The 18679-nt window shown below is 36.9% G+C and overlaps 1 protein-coding gene across 1 annotated transcript in view; it reads left to right on the plus strand.

The window, feature by feature from the left end:
• LOC117679973 (uncharacterized) overlaps positions 1-18679 on the plus strand; it is a 294700-nt gene that overhangs the window by 42439 nt on the left and 233582 nt on the right. Inside the window, exons 2-3 of the mRNA XM_087874976.1 lie at positions 913-963; positions 9750-9861. Of these exons, the coding sequence (XP_087731102.1) occupies positions 9836-9861 (26 nt within the window). The 5' untranslated portion in view covers positions 913-963; positions 9750-9835. The remainder of the gene's footprint in view (positions 1-912; positions 964-9749; positions 9862-18679) is intronic.

Consider the following 18679-nt stretch of genomic DNA (forward strand, 5'->3'; position numbering starts at 1 on the left):
AGTTCAAATCTCACCAGGCTCAAGGTTGACTCAACTTTCCATCCTTTCTAAGGTAGCTAAAATGAGGACCCGGATTGTGGGGGCAATAAGCTGACTTTGTATAAATATGCAAAAGTATGAAGGCTATTGCTTAACGCATTGTAAGCTGCCCTGAGTCTCCGGAGAAGGGCGGCATATAAATCAAATCAAATAAATAAATAAAATAAATAAATAATAAACAAACATCCTTATACTCAATTGAATTCAAATACCTAATTTCTGAGGAGATAGACACTGGACTACAGTATAAAGATTAAACCCCATTTTTCAACTAACTTTATTCTGCGCCACTATATTTTTCTTACGGTTTTTTTCACCATGCAATCAATAGACCACTGAACGAAAATGCACAGAAACCCTTGGATATTGAAATAACTCTTAGGATTATATTTAAACCAATTTATTTCATTTCTTTAAATGAAAAGCAGTGTTCCATCTGATCATTTTCATATTAAGAAAACATTATTTCCTCTTCTCTTTTGGATCCCCTTCTAAGTGGTCCCTGAGGCAATTGCCTCTTCTGCCACCCCATAAAAAAATCCTGGTTCCCACCCATGTAGTGCCTGGGTAGAATAAAGATCCTATACCATGATAATTTAACCTTGAGGTAGAAGGTCATTTTTTTTTTTAAAGATGATTGAATTAAGACAATGATGAAAGGGAAGAATGTGATTTCAATCAAGAATTTCCTCCAGGAAATTATTTTTGCCTTCAATTTATATATTATGGGTACAAACATATGCATGTATATTATCATGTACATTTCTCCTTATTGTTCCGACCTTCACTGATAAGTAATTCTAATGATTTTGTATCTTAATTGTAGTCTGATTTTTTTTCTACTTAAAAATGTGTTTTTTCTTTCTTTCACAGAAACAGTTTCATTATAATGATACAGTGAATGGCACAAATAGTACTCCAAAGGTATGTACATTTTCAGGGTTTTTTGCTTAGGCATGTATTTCATTTCAATACAGTATTAGGCCTCTCTGTCATAACAGATTTAAAGCAAATCCTCTGTGCGTGAGGAAGCATGATTGCAACAGTAATTATTCCAAAACAGCAGTTCTGTTCCTGTGATTTTGAGGGTGTTTTCAAATTCCTGTATACCACAGGTTTTTAGTAAACAAAAAAACTGACACATTTCTTTGAAAAGATCCATCTATGTTAATTTCAGTTATTTTTTCATATGGGTATTTTTAGGTTCTTAGATCTTTACTTTGATAAAACTAAACATTGAAAGTGAGATTTCAGTAAGATTATGTTAGTACTGAATGGAGATGTTTGTGGAATTTGATTATTTTTGGAAAGTAATCTATAGTACTCATTCTGGCCCAGTTAAGTAGAAGACTAATAGGATTTGCTTCAGGTGACCCAAAAGGAGGAATGTATGCTAAGGTTTTTGTCTGAATGGTACAAGAAGGCTTTTTAAGATAGCTTTTAGAGAAGTGTGAACCTCCTAACACAAATTATTCAGGGAACACATTTCTTCACCTGTATTGATGTCTCTAATGGATGACCTAGGCATATTGATCTGTGTACAAAGGGGCAATTCTATACTCTGGAGTTTTATGGGTTGAATGGAAAACTGACTTTTATTATTGATAATTTGGAGCAAAGCAGATCTGGAACTTTCTGCATGAAAGCATGTGCTTTGCCATTGAGCTGCATCTTCCATAATCTGAAAAGGTACTTCTGAACATGAATCTCAATTCGGTGTCCCACTGCTGGTATTCATTCTTTCCCTTTGGGGATTAATTTTATTTTGATCAAAGGGGGCTTTTAAAAAAATAAAAAAACAGGGAACAGCAAACAGCCAGTTTACAGGCTCATGTGTAGAACAGGGGTGGGTTCTACTTACCTTTACTACCGGTTCACAACGAGGCTGCGTGTGCTCTGTCCTTAATGCGCAAAAGCTTTCTGATGACAGCGGGGTTGGTGGGTGGAGCTTCTCCCTGGTTTTACTACCGGTTCTATAGACCCACCACTGGTGTAGAAGTTTACAAAGATGATGGGGCATTCGCCTCTCTCTCTGTCTCTCTGTCTCTCTTTTTATATATTTTTTAATCACACTTTTTTTTATATAACTAAAGATAGGAACCTAACAATAATCCTTCCTATTTTCCCCACAACAGCAAGCATGTGAGAAGAGTTGGGCTGACAGAAAGAATGATTTGCCTAAAGTCCCCCAGATTACTTTCATGCTTAAGGCAGGACTAGAATTCACATCCTCCTGGTTGTTAGACCAACATCTTAACACTATAAAAGACTGGCTCTTTCTTTTAATTTTTTTTTAAAAAAGCTGTGTCTTGTGTGTTAACACCAGGGGCAGGTTTCAAAACCTGCCGCTACCAGTTTGGTCGTGGGTGCATACGCGCTCTCACACACGCGCAATGCTTCTGCGCAGAAGCATCCGGGCGGGTGGATGGAGCCTCCCGCCACCGTCACTATCAGTTTGCCCAATCTGGGGTGAAGCAGTAGCAACTCACCATGGTTAATACTAAAGATTTACATTCACTATCTTTTATCCAACTTTGCTGTTTTTTCTTATTAAATACTATTGAACTAGATATCTTTGCATTTATATTTTATCATATACAGTATACATTTCTTTCTTTCTCTGTCTCTCCTGTCTCATACACACAAGCGCACACACAAGAACACAATGCTACAATGTACATATATTTGTTCCTTGGTCCCTATTGGTATTTACAGTTTAATATTTCTTAAGTCTGTGGGTTTAAATGCTTTTTTATTATGTGTGTGTTTGCTGTGCCAGACAGAAAAGAAATTTCCTTTCAAGCTATTTTCTCTGCATAGTGCTTGCATGATTTTCAGTTGCACTGTATACATTAGCAGTGATAAGGGCATCCCCTAATCTCCAGGGTCATCTCTTCCTACAGTAGTAAAATAACTTTAGCATGTGTAAAGTAGCTTGAGTTATTTCATACAAAGAAAAGGCTGACAGTCACATATAGAGTGAGCATGGGGGGGGTGGAGAGAGAAAAAGAGAGAGGGAGGGAGAGAGAGAGAGAGGGAGAGAGAGAGGTGAGGCTTAAATTGGTAGTTTGGAAAAGACATAAAATAGTATTTAAACATTTCAAAGGTTTAAAAATTCCAAAAGATAGGAAAAGCCACAGGTTTTTGTAGGGAGAAAAATGCAAATAGAAAATACAATGGAATAGAGGCTTAGATTTTATTTTGTAAGCCCTTCCTGCATGATTAAAAAGATTAAAAGGTGATTCTTTGTTCTATCAATAAATATTTCTAATAATATTTCTAAAACTGTGCAGAAGTCCTCAAGGGAGATGTTGTTTCCCTCTTATGATATTGTGGGATGGGGGGGGAGCAGGGGATAGTCATATAGGTTTTTATAAGAGATTTATGCATGAATCAGGAAAATAATTTTCAAGAATGTGGACATTTTGTCACTCTGTGCTTGCAGCATAAGTTTCCATTACACAAAAAAAATCTGTGTGATCTGCTAATAAGTACCAAGCGATTGTAATAAACATATTTTTGGGGTTTTTATTTGCAGCATGTGAGAAAATTTTAAGAGAAAAGCAAGGCAAAAATACAAATCTGGAGTAAATTTTCATCACCCATTGTGGCTTTTGCTAAGAAAACAGACTCTCAATATAAACAACATCTGCCTTTTTTTTTGCAGTGCCTTTCTAAACAAGACTAAATAACTTGGATTTTTTTTTATCTTCTTGTCTTGCTTCAGTTTGTGCAGAATGCAGGGTTTCCACTGAATACAAGGCACAAAAGTTCTGCTATCTTTGCCTCTAACAGGATTTCCAAATGTAGATGACTGTGAAATGCACTTTCCTTCTCTGTGCTGGTGCTTTAACTTTAGTCTGACTTTAATAGGCTGGGATGATTTCAGCTTATAAATCTTCAACTGGAGGATAAAGTTCAAGTAGATAAAATCAAACAGATGTTGGTGGGAGGATTTCTCCATTACCCATAAAAGTGCTATCATCAAAGCCTGGAATCATTTGTTTTGAATTATTACATTGTTATCAAAAGGACTGTAGCAGTCTGCTTGTTGAGAAATTGGATCTGTTTATCTGAAAACAGAACCAAGATGCCATTCTAAGACATTCCTGGGAAAGTGTGGTTTAGCTGATGGTTGACACGGTAGGATAGCTGTGAGGCACATTGATTGACAGCTGTCAACCAATCTGGCAAGTCTGCTGATAGAAAATGAGACATATTGTGTTTGAAAGTTTCTCTTTTCTCTTTTCTTTTCTTTTCCTTTTTCCTTTTTCCTTTCCTTTTCTTCTCAGCTTAACATGCAGGGACCAAAAATATCCTTAAGTAAAGATTTTCATATTTTAAATATGGTCCAGAAGTTTTAAATAGCAACTAATGAAATTAATGAAATCAATTATTTATATAGAACCTGGAATTATGCAGAATGGAATATGCTGCTCTGGTTACGTATTTGCTTCTTGATTCCTTTCGATCAGTTTGTACTATGAAATGTTCAGTGTGGTTATAGAAGAATTGCATTATGCAACAATTAATGTCAATGGAATTTCTATTTAGAATGGTTTCATAGATATAATAATACAATCCTCATGGCATTTGATTAAACTATTTTTCCTTTTCAATGTGTGCATATTGTTAAGTTGGGTTACATTAATCAGATTGTGTTTTGGTATCTTAGTTATATTTTTATGATGATTTATTCTTAGTGTCTTATTACACACACTACTCTATTTGATAACCTGGTGATACTTACTATGTGCTAGGAGTAGATCACTGAGGACAAAGAGCAATTAAAATATTGAAACTATTGTCTGCTACTGCATTTAAATAGAAACAAACTGAATATGGGCATTTTGGACATGTGTTCTAATTTTCTCAAGCTGCTCCTATCAGTTTCTCTAGAGTTATAATATAAAGTACATAAGATGCCTGTCTGTCTGTTTGTCTGTCTGTCTGTCTGTAGCTACATATGAGCAGATGTAAGACCAATACTGAGCCCTTGTATAATATTGACTAGATGTTTCAATACTTTAACAGGGGGAAAACGCCCTAGAAAAAAACAAAATAAACTACCTTGTGCAATATTCTCTATCCTGTCTGGAGCAAAAGCTGCATTATAATACTACCCATTACTATCCAATTTTTGTGGTTGTTGATCTGACCGCAAATCATTTTAAGATCCTTTGAAAATAAGTGCATCTTCATAGTTGCTTAGTTCTTGCTAGATCTAGCTTTAAAGCTGCAGTGCTTTGGCCCCAACCTTCCAGAAGACCATTAGATGGCAACAAAAAGTTGAGTTTTCTTCAATTCTTTCCCACCACCTACTGTTGACTTAGAGGCTATGCATTTTTGCAACCCAGATCTAATAGCCTACTGATATTCATTTTCTGCATCTATGTAAAGACAACTAATGTATATTGTGTCGAGTTAAAAATTTTAACAAGGAATTTTCTTGTTAAAAATTTTAACTTGACACAATATACATTAAGCTAATGTTCAGACCACAATCCGTTAAAGGAATGTAGGAATGTTGTGCACTTACATGCAAGCCATATAATACACAGTCTGGGTATGTGAAACCTTAGAGCTAAATAAGATCCAGTTACGTACATAAAGAAATAGATCTCTGTTGTTTAAAAACTTCTGCAGTTAGCTTTGTCATGGTAAGGCAGGGCCAGGGAGAGCAATCCAAATGACTACAAAGGAAGGGGAGATCATTTGTTTAAATTAAGTGTGTATCTGTATGTATTGTGTGTGTTTATCTCACTCCAATATGTTTTCTTTGATTGAAAGCATATAGAGACATATCCTATTCCTGTTCGGTTTCTTTTCTCCAACTGCGGTAATATTAATTTTCAAGAATGGGTTTTTCGTTTAGAATTAACATGTATAGAGATGGGCAAAGAGCTATTCCAGTTGGACCATTTCTCTCCTAAAGCTATTGATAAATATCATGTAAGACGGGACTGCATTTATGAATAGCTTGTCATTTTTCTGAATATTTTTCTGAAGCTGGAAGTAGCTTTAAAGGAAAATCGTCTTTAGTCATAGCCAGAGAGAAGGGAATTAAATTCTTCTCATTCCTTATTATGATTTTGTTAATTATGAGTTTCTTCCATCTCATCTACCATGCATAGAAAACCAGAAACACAATTAAATAAAAAGGTATTTAACAACATGGCCTTGTATTCAAAGAACATTGTCACGAACTCACATTGTTTTCATGAAATGGAACTCCAGCGGTTTTAGTTTAGCAATGACATTAGCTATGATAAGCTTACTTTCATAAGATGCCTTCCTGAAAGAAACTGACCTTTAGGTTGTAATGTGGTCTCTAAATTCTGCTTCAGTCTGCAAATATTAAAGAAGTTCAGTTGAATTTATTCACGCTGAATATATTTGATTGACTTTCTTTACATCAGACTTCTCTTAAAAATGAATCCATGCAAATCATTATAGAAAAGGTAACAAAACAATTTCTAAAGTTCTAGAGCTCCCCCGTGTCTTAATCAGACAATGTATGTTTTTGTACACAACTTTTTCCCATGTATGCATTTTTTATTTTATGTCTATATGTATACCATTTTTTCTTACATAGTTTTGTGTGGACAATTTTTACCTAAAATGTATTATTTTTTTATTTAGTGCTCCCAAGCATCAAATGTAATTTGCACTGGTTTGTAAAAAAACAACATTGAGGCAAAAGCAATAATGTTTATAGTTACTCAGCATTGCTGTAAATTGTATAACAATTTGTCAATAAATTGTATAATTTTGCTATATAATTAATATATAATATAATTCCATATTTTTGAAAGCCCTTGGTGTAACATTTTCAATGCTTGCTTGCCGCTCCACTTAAATATTCAAAGATGAAACATGCATAATTTAGAAATTTTCTTAGACTACATCTGGATTTTTACAACAAAAAAAATTGTTGTAGGCAGGAGGGCAGAGATCGACCATGAGGCCCCTCAATTGTGGGGTGCCTCAGGGGTCGGTTCTCTCACCCCTTCTGTTCAACATTTATATGAAACCGCTGGGGGAGATCATCCGTGGTTTCGGGGTGGGGTATCATCCGTACACTGATGATACCCAGCTTTTTATATCCACCCTGAACCAGCCCAGTGATGCCCTCGACATGATGTCCTGGTGCCTGGAAGTGGTACGGATCTAGATGGGGAGGAACAGACTTCAGCTCAACCCTGTCAAGACTGAGTGGCTGTGGATACCGGCATCTCGGTTCGAAGGAGAGATTCCATCGCTGGCTATAGGGGGTGAAATTTTGCCCCCTGTAGACAGGGCGCACAACTTGGGTGTCCTCCTGGATTCACGGTTGAGCTTAGAAGATCATATAACAACCGTGACCAGGCGGGCATATGTCCAGATTCATCTGGTCTGCCAGTTGCGCCCCTATTTGGACCGAGATGCCCTACGCACAGTTACTCATGCACTAGTTACCTCCCACGTTGATTACTGTAATGCTCTCTACATGGGGCTGCCCTTGAGGACCACTTGGAGGCTTCAACTGGTACAGAATGCGGCTGTGCGGGTTGTGATGGGAGAGTCCTGATACTCCCATGTTACACCTCTCCTGCGCAACTTGCATTGGTTGCCGGTTGCCCTCCGAGTGAGATTCAAGGTGCTGGTGATGACCTATAAAGCCTTACATGGCTTAGGCCCAGGATATTTGGCGGACCATCTGCTGCCAGCAACAGCTGCCCATCGCCCAGTGCGTTCTCATAGGGAGGGCCTTCTTTGGGTGCCGTCAGCTAGACAGTGTCGGCTGGCGACCCCCAGGGGTAGAGCTTTCTCTGTGGGCGCGCCACCCTTTGGAATCAACTCCCCCTGGGGTTCTGGTTGGCTCCTGACCTTTGCACCTTCCACCGCGAATTAAAAACATGGTTGTTCACATCACCCAGCCTGGACTGAGAGGGTTTTTAGATTTTGGGGCTTTTAATATAAATTATATATGTACATTATGTATTTTATAATTTTAACTGGTTGTTTTATTGTTGTGAGCCGCCCTGAGTCCTTGGAGATAGGGCGGCATATAAATTTTATTAAATAAATAAATAAATAAAATAAACAATAGGATTGGTAAAAAAGATGGTTTTTGAATTGTTTGGAAGTCCTATCAAATGCTCATCTTGGTTGCCCTATGGAGAAAGTCTTGCCAAATTATAAATGTATTTCAGGCTGGCACTGAATGTTAAGGATTACAACATGCCTTATATCATAATTTTGAATTATACGTCCATATTTACATCTACCTTTGGGGAGTCTGTAAGCATCACTGCAGCCCTAGTCAGATTAATCAAACTTGTACTTAAAATATAGAGCAGGCAAATATTTATATGATTAAACCATTTAATAAATTATTTACCACCCAAATAACTTTGAAATGCATAGTGCTTGGAGATTAGGATTACAATTGCTAGATTGGAAGAATTCTTCTGTTCAGTTATTTGTTTATTAAGCAAATATGCATAGCTGCCGAGCTCACATACAGTGACTCTGTGTTGCATGTAACGTTAAAAATTCACAACAAAAAATCCCCCATTTAAAAATTCCCCATCCCAACCCCTTATTACAGCAACAAAAGGTGAGTCTACTGCATTGTGTCCAAATTCTCTATTTGCCATATGAAGACACTGCGTATCATCCCTTTCTGTTCCTTGGTCGCCTACTCAGAGATTATAACCAACTGAAAAGTAGGAAGATACTGAAGACAATTGCTGGCTGGTGGAACTCTGTATTGGCTTCCTTTTTTTACTCATATTAGTAATTCAGTCCAAATGCCAGGTGACTAGATCAGATTTACTGTAGAACCCTTCCCATCTCTAGGAACATAAGCACAAACACTTCACACCATAATTCAGCTATAGTAATAAGTATGCCTTGTAAACTATATTATTGTACTATAAGCTATTGAATTGGCTGGACAAAGAGAAACTCCTAATTGTTAAACCAGTAGGATTGTAGATTTACAACGCAGTGGTGTAGATTTTACAGTTTTAATAAAGAAACATATGATAGTCAACACGAGCCCTTATGTCTTTCTTTCATTTATTTAAAATTCACTTCTAATTCTATTCCAAAAGACTATTAACCAGTAGATAACTCTTCCTTTGCTGAGAAGTGACATAGGCTGTTTAATATTCAGAGCCGCCCTGAGTCTTCGGAGAGGGGCGGCATATAAATTGAATTAATTAAATATATATGTCAATTTAATGACAGTTAAAAAGAAAAGAATTCCACCTTTCTAAGCCGAAGAGAGCCAATAGTACTAAGGCAGTGGTGGTGAACCGATGGCACGCTTGCCAGTAGTAGCATGCAGACCCCTCTCTATGGGCACGTGAGCTGTCACCCCACTAAGCTCTGCCGTGCATGCATGCGTGCTCCCACCGGCCAGCTGGTCTTCGGGTCTCTGCTGTGCATACGGGGGGGGGGCACATGCAGGGGACGGGGCGCATGCAGGAGTGGGGCACATGCAGGGCGCATGCGCGGAGGGGCAGGGTGCATGTGGAGGCTGCAAGGTGCCCTGCACGTATTGCATTTTGAGGTTTTGCGTGTGCTTTGGACACTCGGTCCGGAAAAGGTTAGCCATCTCTGTACTAAGGCATCAGCCTAGAAACTAGCAGACCTTGAGTTCTAGTCCTGCCAGGAGCACAAAGCCAGCTGGGTGACATACTCTTTCTCTCTGCCCCTAGGGAGGAGGCAATGACAAGCCACTTCTGAAAACATTGCCCAAAAAACTGAAAGGACTTCTCAGAGAATTGGACACAACTGAAGAACAATGCAGCAATTCTTTCACTTGCACAGGTGAGTCTCAGGAGAAATCTGGGGGCCTTCCAGGAACAGTGTGAAGAGCAAGAGCTTACAATCAATCACTCCAAGATCAAAATTATAGTTTTCTCTAGTTGCCACAAACATGAATGGCAAATCTGAAATAATAAAATTGAACAAGCTCCATTCTTTAAATAATTGGACATAATTTTTGAAGCTTTCAGAACTTAAAAGGAAAATACCCAGAGCCATTTCTGTCAAAGTTAAACCATAGCACTCCTGGGCTTTTTTTTTTAATTCCAAAAAGGGGCAGATGTACATCTGCTACTATCAAGCTTTCCAAAAACTGTATCCCAAATGCTTTATGGTATATAAGAATGTTCCTGCAGTGATTAAAACCACTTAGGCACTGCTGAGTCCAGGATTTGAGGCACACTCTTCCGCATCCCATCATGTGCTTCAAATATTTTAATCCGCTTGGAAACTGGCGTGATTCTATTACAGGCAGAAGTCCACATTTGCAAATTCTAGTGGCTTTCTTTTTCTTTTTTCTTTTGGTGTCTTTGAGTCAGTACTGGGTCCTGGCAACTGCCTGCAGTTTTCCTGGCAAGGTTTTCAAAATGTTTTGCCATTTCCTTCTTCCTAGAGTTGAGAGAATGTGTGACTGGCGTAAGGTCACCCAGCTGGCTTTGTGCCTATGGCAGGACTAGATCTCAGTTCTAGCCTGATTCCCTCACAACTGCACCAAACGGGATCTTAAAATCCTTAAATTCTTCTGAACAGAACTTTTTCTTCCTGTTCATTGATCACCAGAATTGTACAACAGAATTTCATTGCACAGTTATGCCACAATAAATATAAGGCAATGATATTTCTCTGGGCTTATGTTCTTAGCAATAGTATGAAGACACTGGTCACACCACTTCACTGAGTTTATCGTCAGTGGTGGGTTTCAATATTTTTTATATCGGTTCTGTGGGTGTGGCTTGGTGGGCGAGGCTTGGTGGGTGTGGCAGGGAAAAGTTACTGCAAAATCCCCATTTCCTCCCGATCAGCTCGGACTTGGGACGCAGAGAATAGATGGGGGTGGGGCCAGTCAGAATTTTTACTACCGGTTCTCCGAACTACTCAAAATTTGCACTACCGGTTCTCCAGAACTGGTCAGAACATGCTGAAACCCACCTCTGTTTTTCGTTAGTTGAAGTAATGCCTGTCCCCACAATTTCCAGAGTTTCTCTATTATTTTCACTGTTCAAAATTAATCTTCACTATAAAAATGATATGGAAAACGTAGTGGGTAATTATTTCACTATTGTAGAATAATAATGTCTATAGGATTCCAGTTATTCAAAAATCAAAAACTATGAAACAATAATTAAAAAACCATTTTGTTTTCTTTTTGGTTTTTATATAATCTTCAAAACTCCAAATTGCCTACAACTGCACCTAAAATAAAGTGTGTTTTTTTTTTGGTTACTATTGCATAGAAAGAATCTGAAATTCCCGGAAATACTTTTTTCTTCTCCCCCCTTCCCCTCACCTTGCTCTCCCCACAGCATTTTGTCTACACAATATAGCTCACAGATACACAGAGAGTATCTGGGCATGTTGCTTTAATAGTTTTTTAGTAGCAAGCTTAGTAGAAGTAGAAGTTTCATCTGGCCATAGACATTTATGTTCAGGTTATATGGGGAAACCTCAGAGACTGTGTAGCATTTGTTAGAGACAATGTGCTGCTTTGACACTTCAAGCAATGAGCTCAGAAGAGCACTCCAATTTATTTTGTGTTGCAACTTTCAAATTGTTTTGCACGTTTCAAATGTTGATGCAAATTATGGTTTTCTATTGCACCTGAGTACAATAAAGTAGCTTGAAAAAATATAAGACACACATTTTCCAACAACTTTTCTCCTTGGCCATCTTTCAACAGCTAGTACACAATGGTAGGGCCAGTGCAAGATTTTTATCATCTGTGCATTAGATTTCATGAATAGCACCATTTTTTGATCTAGAAAATAACATTTTCACACCCTTTTCTGCAACCGGGTAATATTTTCAAATATTTAGATTATTGAATTTTTCATTTCTTTTTTGTTTCTATTTGACAAAAAGCATTAGGCTCAGTATTTAATGGGATAGTTATAGTCCATAACATTCCCCAATCAGTAATTCACTAACCTCGTTTCCCACATGCGGTGTAAGGATGGACAGAGACAAGCAATCTGATAGTTTATAGCAGTGGTATCAAACTCGATTTCATTGAGGGCTGCATCAGGGTTGTGTTTGACCTCGGGGGGGGGGGGCAGTGGGGGCATGGCCAGGGGGGGCATGGCCAGTTCGACATAACTCAGGTTGGGGGCACCTATCATGGCTTGAGCGCTCTGCCAGCAAAAACAGGCTTCCAAACTCCGTTTTCAGCTGTGACGGCCTCCTGCAGCCCTCTGCCTGTGAAAACAGAGTTCAGGAGGGCTCAGGCACCATGGGCCTGTCCTTTGCTGTTTCCGGGGCAGCCCAGTGAGTCAGATTTAAGCACCTGGAAGGTCGGATCTGGCCCACGGGCCTTGAGTTTCACACCCCTGGTTTATAGCATAACAAATATCTATTATGTATTTATCCAACTGTCCAAGTACAGTAGAACACCTTCTAAAGTCCCTAGATTTCACATTGTACTGTGGATCAAGAGCCTCACAAAAGACCTATGTCAAAAATTGATGATAACTGGAGCCTGTTTGAGAAAAGAGGGGTCAGCTTGACTAAATTTGGTGACAAGTCACGTAAATTAGGTGCAGTCAGTTTCTTATAGATCGAATGCAACAATTTATGTAGAAAACACAGCAAAACCTCAAAATGGAAAACTTCCAGCTTTGAGACCTCTCACTTCATCCTTGCATTACTTCTACACTCCATGTGGCCCTCAGCTGCCAAAATAAAGTATAAAAATATGTGATCCCCAGCCACAAACAAATTAGTTGGTTCTAAGTATAGCATATATCAAGTTCCAGATCTCAGAACTATTAATCATATTCTATAGCCTTGGCTACAGCAAAGTATTAAGGGAGGCAGAAAAAATATTTCCTTCTCAAGGACAGCCTGAGACAAACTGACACCTAAAGAAGCCAGTTGGCCTGGCAGTCGTTGTAAAAGTTGTGATAATGTTCTCCATAACACTTGAGTGCAGACAACTATCTTAAGAAGTATAAGACAGGATGCACTTTGCATATAGTTTTGTCTTCCAGTGTGATACTATTCTGTGATCTTCAGGATGTGCTCTTACAGCTGCTACATAGTAAAGCTAGCCCTGCTCTTTTTTGTTCCTAAGGTCATGTTTTTGAAAAAGTGCAAAATTTAATTCCAGTTCAGGAATGACATAACTTTTCTTGGTAGCATATTTGTTAGGATAATGGCGTTCATTACAAAGGCATAGAATAAGAATGGCCAGTTGTCAGTTGCAGATCCTTCAAATCCTGAAGTGATCCATCAAGAAATAATTTGCAAACTTCTCATTTATTAAATCATATAAAATGTTAAAAAAAAATAAACTTAAAAATGGAAAAGGGAGAAAATTGAAAAAAATACAGTAAAGCAGCATTAATCATGAGACAAGAAAAATAAAATGAAAGATAAAATATTTTTTAATGTCGTCACTCCAAGATTAGAACAGCTTATGCCTCTTATAGAAATCATTGTTGATAGAAATTTAGCACCTGGATCAGTGATGGTAGGGTTCTAATTTGCAAGTAGGAAACAAACCGCCTCCCTTATTTTATTATCAACACCCAGATAAGTAGGAATTAACTATTAAATTAACACAAGATAAACAATAAAGCATATGAGCAATATGCTAAGGAACTACCAATTCAGACAAACAATAAAATATTAAACAACGATCTACCAAGAAATTACGAAGGAAAAAACAACAACCTACCAATACTGATAGGACAAGCTACTGTATATAAACAGAGAGCAAACCCGACTGGCTTCTAGCACTGAAGATATTATCTAGTATGGTAATGAAAGGTTTGCAAGCAACCAACCAATTTGATTCTGTGTACTTATGCAGGTGTAAGAAACAGAGAAAAACTAAGTGCCAGGAGGTATGAAAACTGTTGCATAAAGAGCATACATTTATTTTAACTTAAAATAGATTTACAGTACTTTCTCTGTCCAAAGTACACTGGAATGTGGCACTCTATTTAGACTATACAGAGCAAAATGTTGGCAGAAGGACTATAATAAAGTCTGCATTGCAGAAAAATTAAGAACCTGCCACTATTGTCACAAGCTCTCTTTCTCTTCTAAAGCTAGGAAATTTATTCCAACTACCAAAAGGTGTCCAGATTTATAACTTGCAAGTAGATGGATAATTGGAGGGAGACATTTTTGCTAAGTTCTATCAGGTGCTCATTTTGTAACAGTATCAATCTCAGTTAATACTCCAAATATTTTCAGTCTGAAAATGATATACATCTCCCAATTGGACTTAACCAAGCCATCAAAAACAACTGGCTCTTCAAGCAAGTCCTTGATAACCTCAATGAGCTATGTCAAGATGATAAAAATAATTTTATGCCCTTAGTTGCTGGTGCATTTGAAGGAGCATGATAACAATGGAAAGAAAAAATAGATAACTACTTTCAAATGCCCAATCCCCTGTGAATAATTGATGCCAAGTCCAGTGAACTGCTAAAATTCCAGAGTAAGACAGAAACATCCAGCTGCCAATGGCTTTCTTAATAGAAAGTCAAACCAACAAGCTCACTCTCGGCCGATTTTTTTTAAACACGTTTTTTTAAAGTGAATAATAGAAAATCAAAGCTAATGATAAGGGAACAGATTTTCTTCCCCAAATCTGAAGCCAAAATTTGCTGTTTTAAAAGAACAATCAAGCAAATTTACTTGCTTTTTTAACTGAATATTTATCTAAGGGTAGAAGATGTCAGTTTTGCTTTCTCTTGGTTCCTTTTTTTCAATTGTAATTTCATTCCCTTCCATTTCTGAGTAAAATTACATTTTTGTTTTAAAAATATTAAAAATATTTGTATGGATGTTTTGAAATGCAATTCTATCTGTATTCATGTAATTTTATATGATACTGAATTGATCATATTTTTCTAAACATGTAAACATTCTGTTGAAAAACAAGTAGACTTGGGAATGTTTTCTTTTAAATAAAGCAATTACATTTCTATCAAAAACAGTAGATTTTTAAATAAAGTACAAAAGAAACTATCAACTGACGCAAAAAGAATAATACATTAACAGATCTTCAGATGATCAAGATAGAGTTTTATTTCTTTTTCTCTTTCTACCCTAAATCTTATCTTCTTCCCTTTTTTCTTCCCCTAGTTTTCTATAACCTTTTTAATATTTTGATAAACTAATAAAATTTGTAAACACAAATATATTGTATCCTTCTACTATGGACCAATGGGAAAAAAAATCAAGATAGTTTTTTATTCTGTTTTGCATATTTTTTAATCTCTCAAATAAAATGAGAGATGAACATTATACAGTATCATTTCAGAATGGTAGGAGCTAGTTAATGCATAAAAGAAAATTGGTATTGGACATGCTGCATTTTTGTAATAAAGGGTACATGGATAATGAGATTGCAACCACCATTTTGACTTTTTGGCAGCTCCCTTTGTCCCCCAGTCATCCTGATTAGAAAATACCTGTCAACTTAGGGGACTTCCGGCGGTGACGTCATCACGAATGGGTGAGGAAACGGAGGCTCCGTCTCTGAAACCCAAATTTCCTCATTAATTGCTCTTTAGGGGCATTCCCGAACTTGGAGGGATCGGGAAATTAAAGAGGAATTCGCGAAGCCCCCTGGTGTTGCGCTGTCATCAGGGAGGTCGAGCGATCAACCTCTTAAATTGGTGGAGAAGAAGTCGGCCTTATCGGCGGACAGGAGGGATGGCGCCCGCCTAGATCGAAGCAAAAAGTGGAAGCAAATCCGAGTGACTGTCAGATAGATCACCTACAACAGAGACGGCAAATGGGACGCGCGAGCGAATCAGAGAAAGATAAGTGAGTTACAACAGCGGCGATACAAGAGCAGAAGGAAAAAAGGGGGAATAATTATAGCGCGGAAGAGAGAATCCCATAGAATGACTAAGCAAATATAAGAAAAGGAGAAATAGCGCTCGAAGCGGTCTGACTGCGGACCTTTACAGCTGATCAAAGGGAGCAGCCTGTGGACTTTGTGGATATAGAGACAAGCTGTTTGATCTTGGGAATTATAACTGATTCAAACCCCAAACATTGGAAACCGAATGCAGAGACTGAAATACCGGACTAAGTGGTGAATTTCACGGATACAGAAGATCTGTCGGGTTTTCGAACTCTGGATTTACAAATAACTTTGGATAATAAGAACTCAAGTTTAAAAAAAAAAGATTTGAAAATTGAATGCAGAGATCCGATGACTGGGAGAAGAAATTAAAAAAAAAAAAAAGACTGAGACGACACAGATTGCGTTTTTCATGATTGTGAAAGAACAGACTGAGAGAGGTAAAGCAAGAAGACAATAAGGACTAAAGAAAATAAAAATTAAGTGAATTATTAATTTTGAACTGTTTAATTAGTTAATAAGTTTAATATTTGAAAGAAATATATAAGTTGACAATATTTTTATAGCTATAAATTGTATTGTGGAATTGTAGTTAGATAAGGAATTATTGTTAAAGCGAAAGACTGATTTTTATATATCTCTGAGATAGACTGATTGAAAAAAGGGGGTAACTGAAAAGATTGCTAATTAGAAAATTAAGAAAATTAAATTAAAATCCTGATTGATAAGTAAATAGATTTATACTGTGAACAAGAATTAATTGCTTAATTGGGATAACTGGCAATATAATATAATATAACTATATATAAGTTGTGTGGTGTATAAGTAGTATTTGGAGGGGAAAAGAGATATTAAGGAATAACTTAATAATTGATGTTAAGGTTGGAAAGCTTTACACGAATATTAAAAATGTCTACAACATCCACCATAACAAAGACAGGGAAAAAACCTACAACTAGTACGTTAGTAATGACTCCTTCCCCCTCACAACAAAAAACAATAGATAGCATGATGGGGAAAGAAAAAGAAAAAGAAAAACTGGAAATGGCACCTAATGTAATACAAGATATGTTTCAAAAGATCCAGGAAACACTGCTTCAAACACAAGAAAAAATAGCTGAAAATCAGGAAGAAATGAGAACGTTCCATGCAGAGATCAGAAATGAATTAGGAGAAGTTAAGGAAGATATTAAGACCATGAAAGATAAAATTGGGGGCATTCAAAATTCTATAGCAGAAAATGAACAGAGAATTAGGAAAACGGAAACAAAAATAGATCACGTGGAATTAAAAGTAGAAGCAATGGAACAAAAAACCCTACAACTAAACAAAGAAATGTCAGATTCCTTGGCCATGCTCGAAATGGAAAAGGCCTCATACTTCTTGCGTTTTCAAAATGTCCCAGAAGAAAAAAATGAGGACTTAGAAGGAAAGATGGTGGAGATTATTGCAGGAATGATACAAAAAGAGCCAGAAGAAATAAAAGGACAATTGGAAGAAACTTATCGTGTACAAACAAATTATATAAGAAGACACAGATTGGCGAGAGAAGTCCATGTTAAATTTTTAAAAAAATCAATTCAAGATGAAGCCTATAAGAAATCTAGAGAAGAAACGGTGATCTATAATGGAAAAGAAATTATAATCTTAAAACAGATACCCCGAAGAGTAAGAAATCTACGACAACAATATCAATTTTTAACACAACTACTGATCAAATACAAGATAATGTATAGATGGTTGCCAATAGAGGGGATCTTAATTACGTGGGAAGACAAAAGATATAAAATAGATACTCTAGAAAAGGCAAGAGAATTTCATAACACACATTTTAGACTAGAAGTAGAACAGGAAAGTAAGGAGGAAACAGATAGTAAAAGTCAAGAAGAAGAACCAATAGAAACAAAGGAAGAAAAAGAAATAAGACAGAGGCAAGAAAAAGAGAGAGAACAGAGAGAAGGTGCAAAACCTAGAGAACGGATGGAAACAAGAAACACCAAAAAACAGATATAATAGGCAATGGATGAACAGATCAAACTCTTTTCGGTAAACATTAATGGCTTAAATGCCCCAAAGAAAAGGAATCAAATTTTCACAAAATTACGAAAATTAGAAGCAGATGTAATATGTCTGCAAGAAGTACACATTCAAAAAGATTATCAAAAAATCCTAGAAAACCCCAAATTAGGAAAATTATATTTATCTCTGGCCCCAAAAAAGAAAAAAGGAGTAGTGATTTACGTAAAAGAAAAAATACAATCTAAACTAGTTTATACCGATGAGCAAGGTAGAGTGGTGATGGTTGAATTAGAAATAGGAAAAAGGAAAATGTTAATTGTAGGGATTTATGCACCTAACCAAAAACTACAGGTTTTTTTTAAAGACCTACATATAAAATTAGCAGAATTAGAATATGATGATATTTGTGTAATAGGGGATTATAATGCAATAGTAAATGCAAAGAAAGACTACAAAACTGGGAAAAAAAAACAAAAGAAAAAAGAAATACTTCCAAAAGAATTCTTTACTATGGCTGAAGAACTAAACTTGGCAGACGTATGGAGGGAAACACATGAAGAAGAGGCCCAATACACCTTTTACTCCCATCCGCATAACTCCTGGTCAAGATTGGACATGGCATGGATGACCCCAAGTATCAAAACAGAAGTAGAAAAAATTGAGATAGGCACAAACCAATGGGCAGACCACAATCCACTATTCATAAACTGGAAAGGGGAAAGAAGACGTAAGAGATGGACAATGAACCAAAGATTATGT

Source organism: Pantherophis guttatus, chromosome 8 (genome assembly GCF_059756535.1).
Source record: "Pantherophis guttatus breed Tessera chromosome 8, ASM5975653v1, whole genome shotgun sequence".
NCBI lineage: Eukaryota > Metazoa > Chordata > Lepidosauria > Squamata > Colubridae > Pantherophis > Pantherophis guttatus.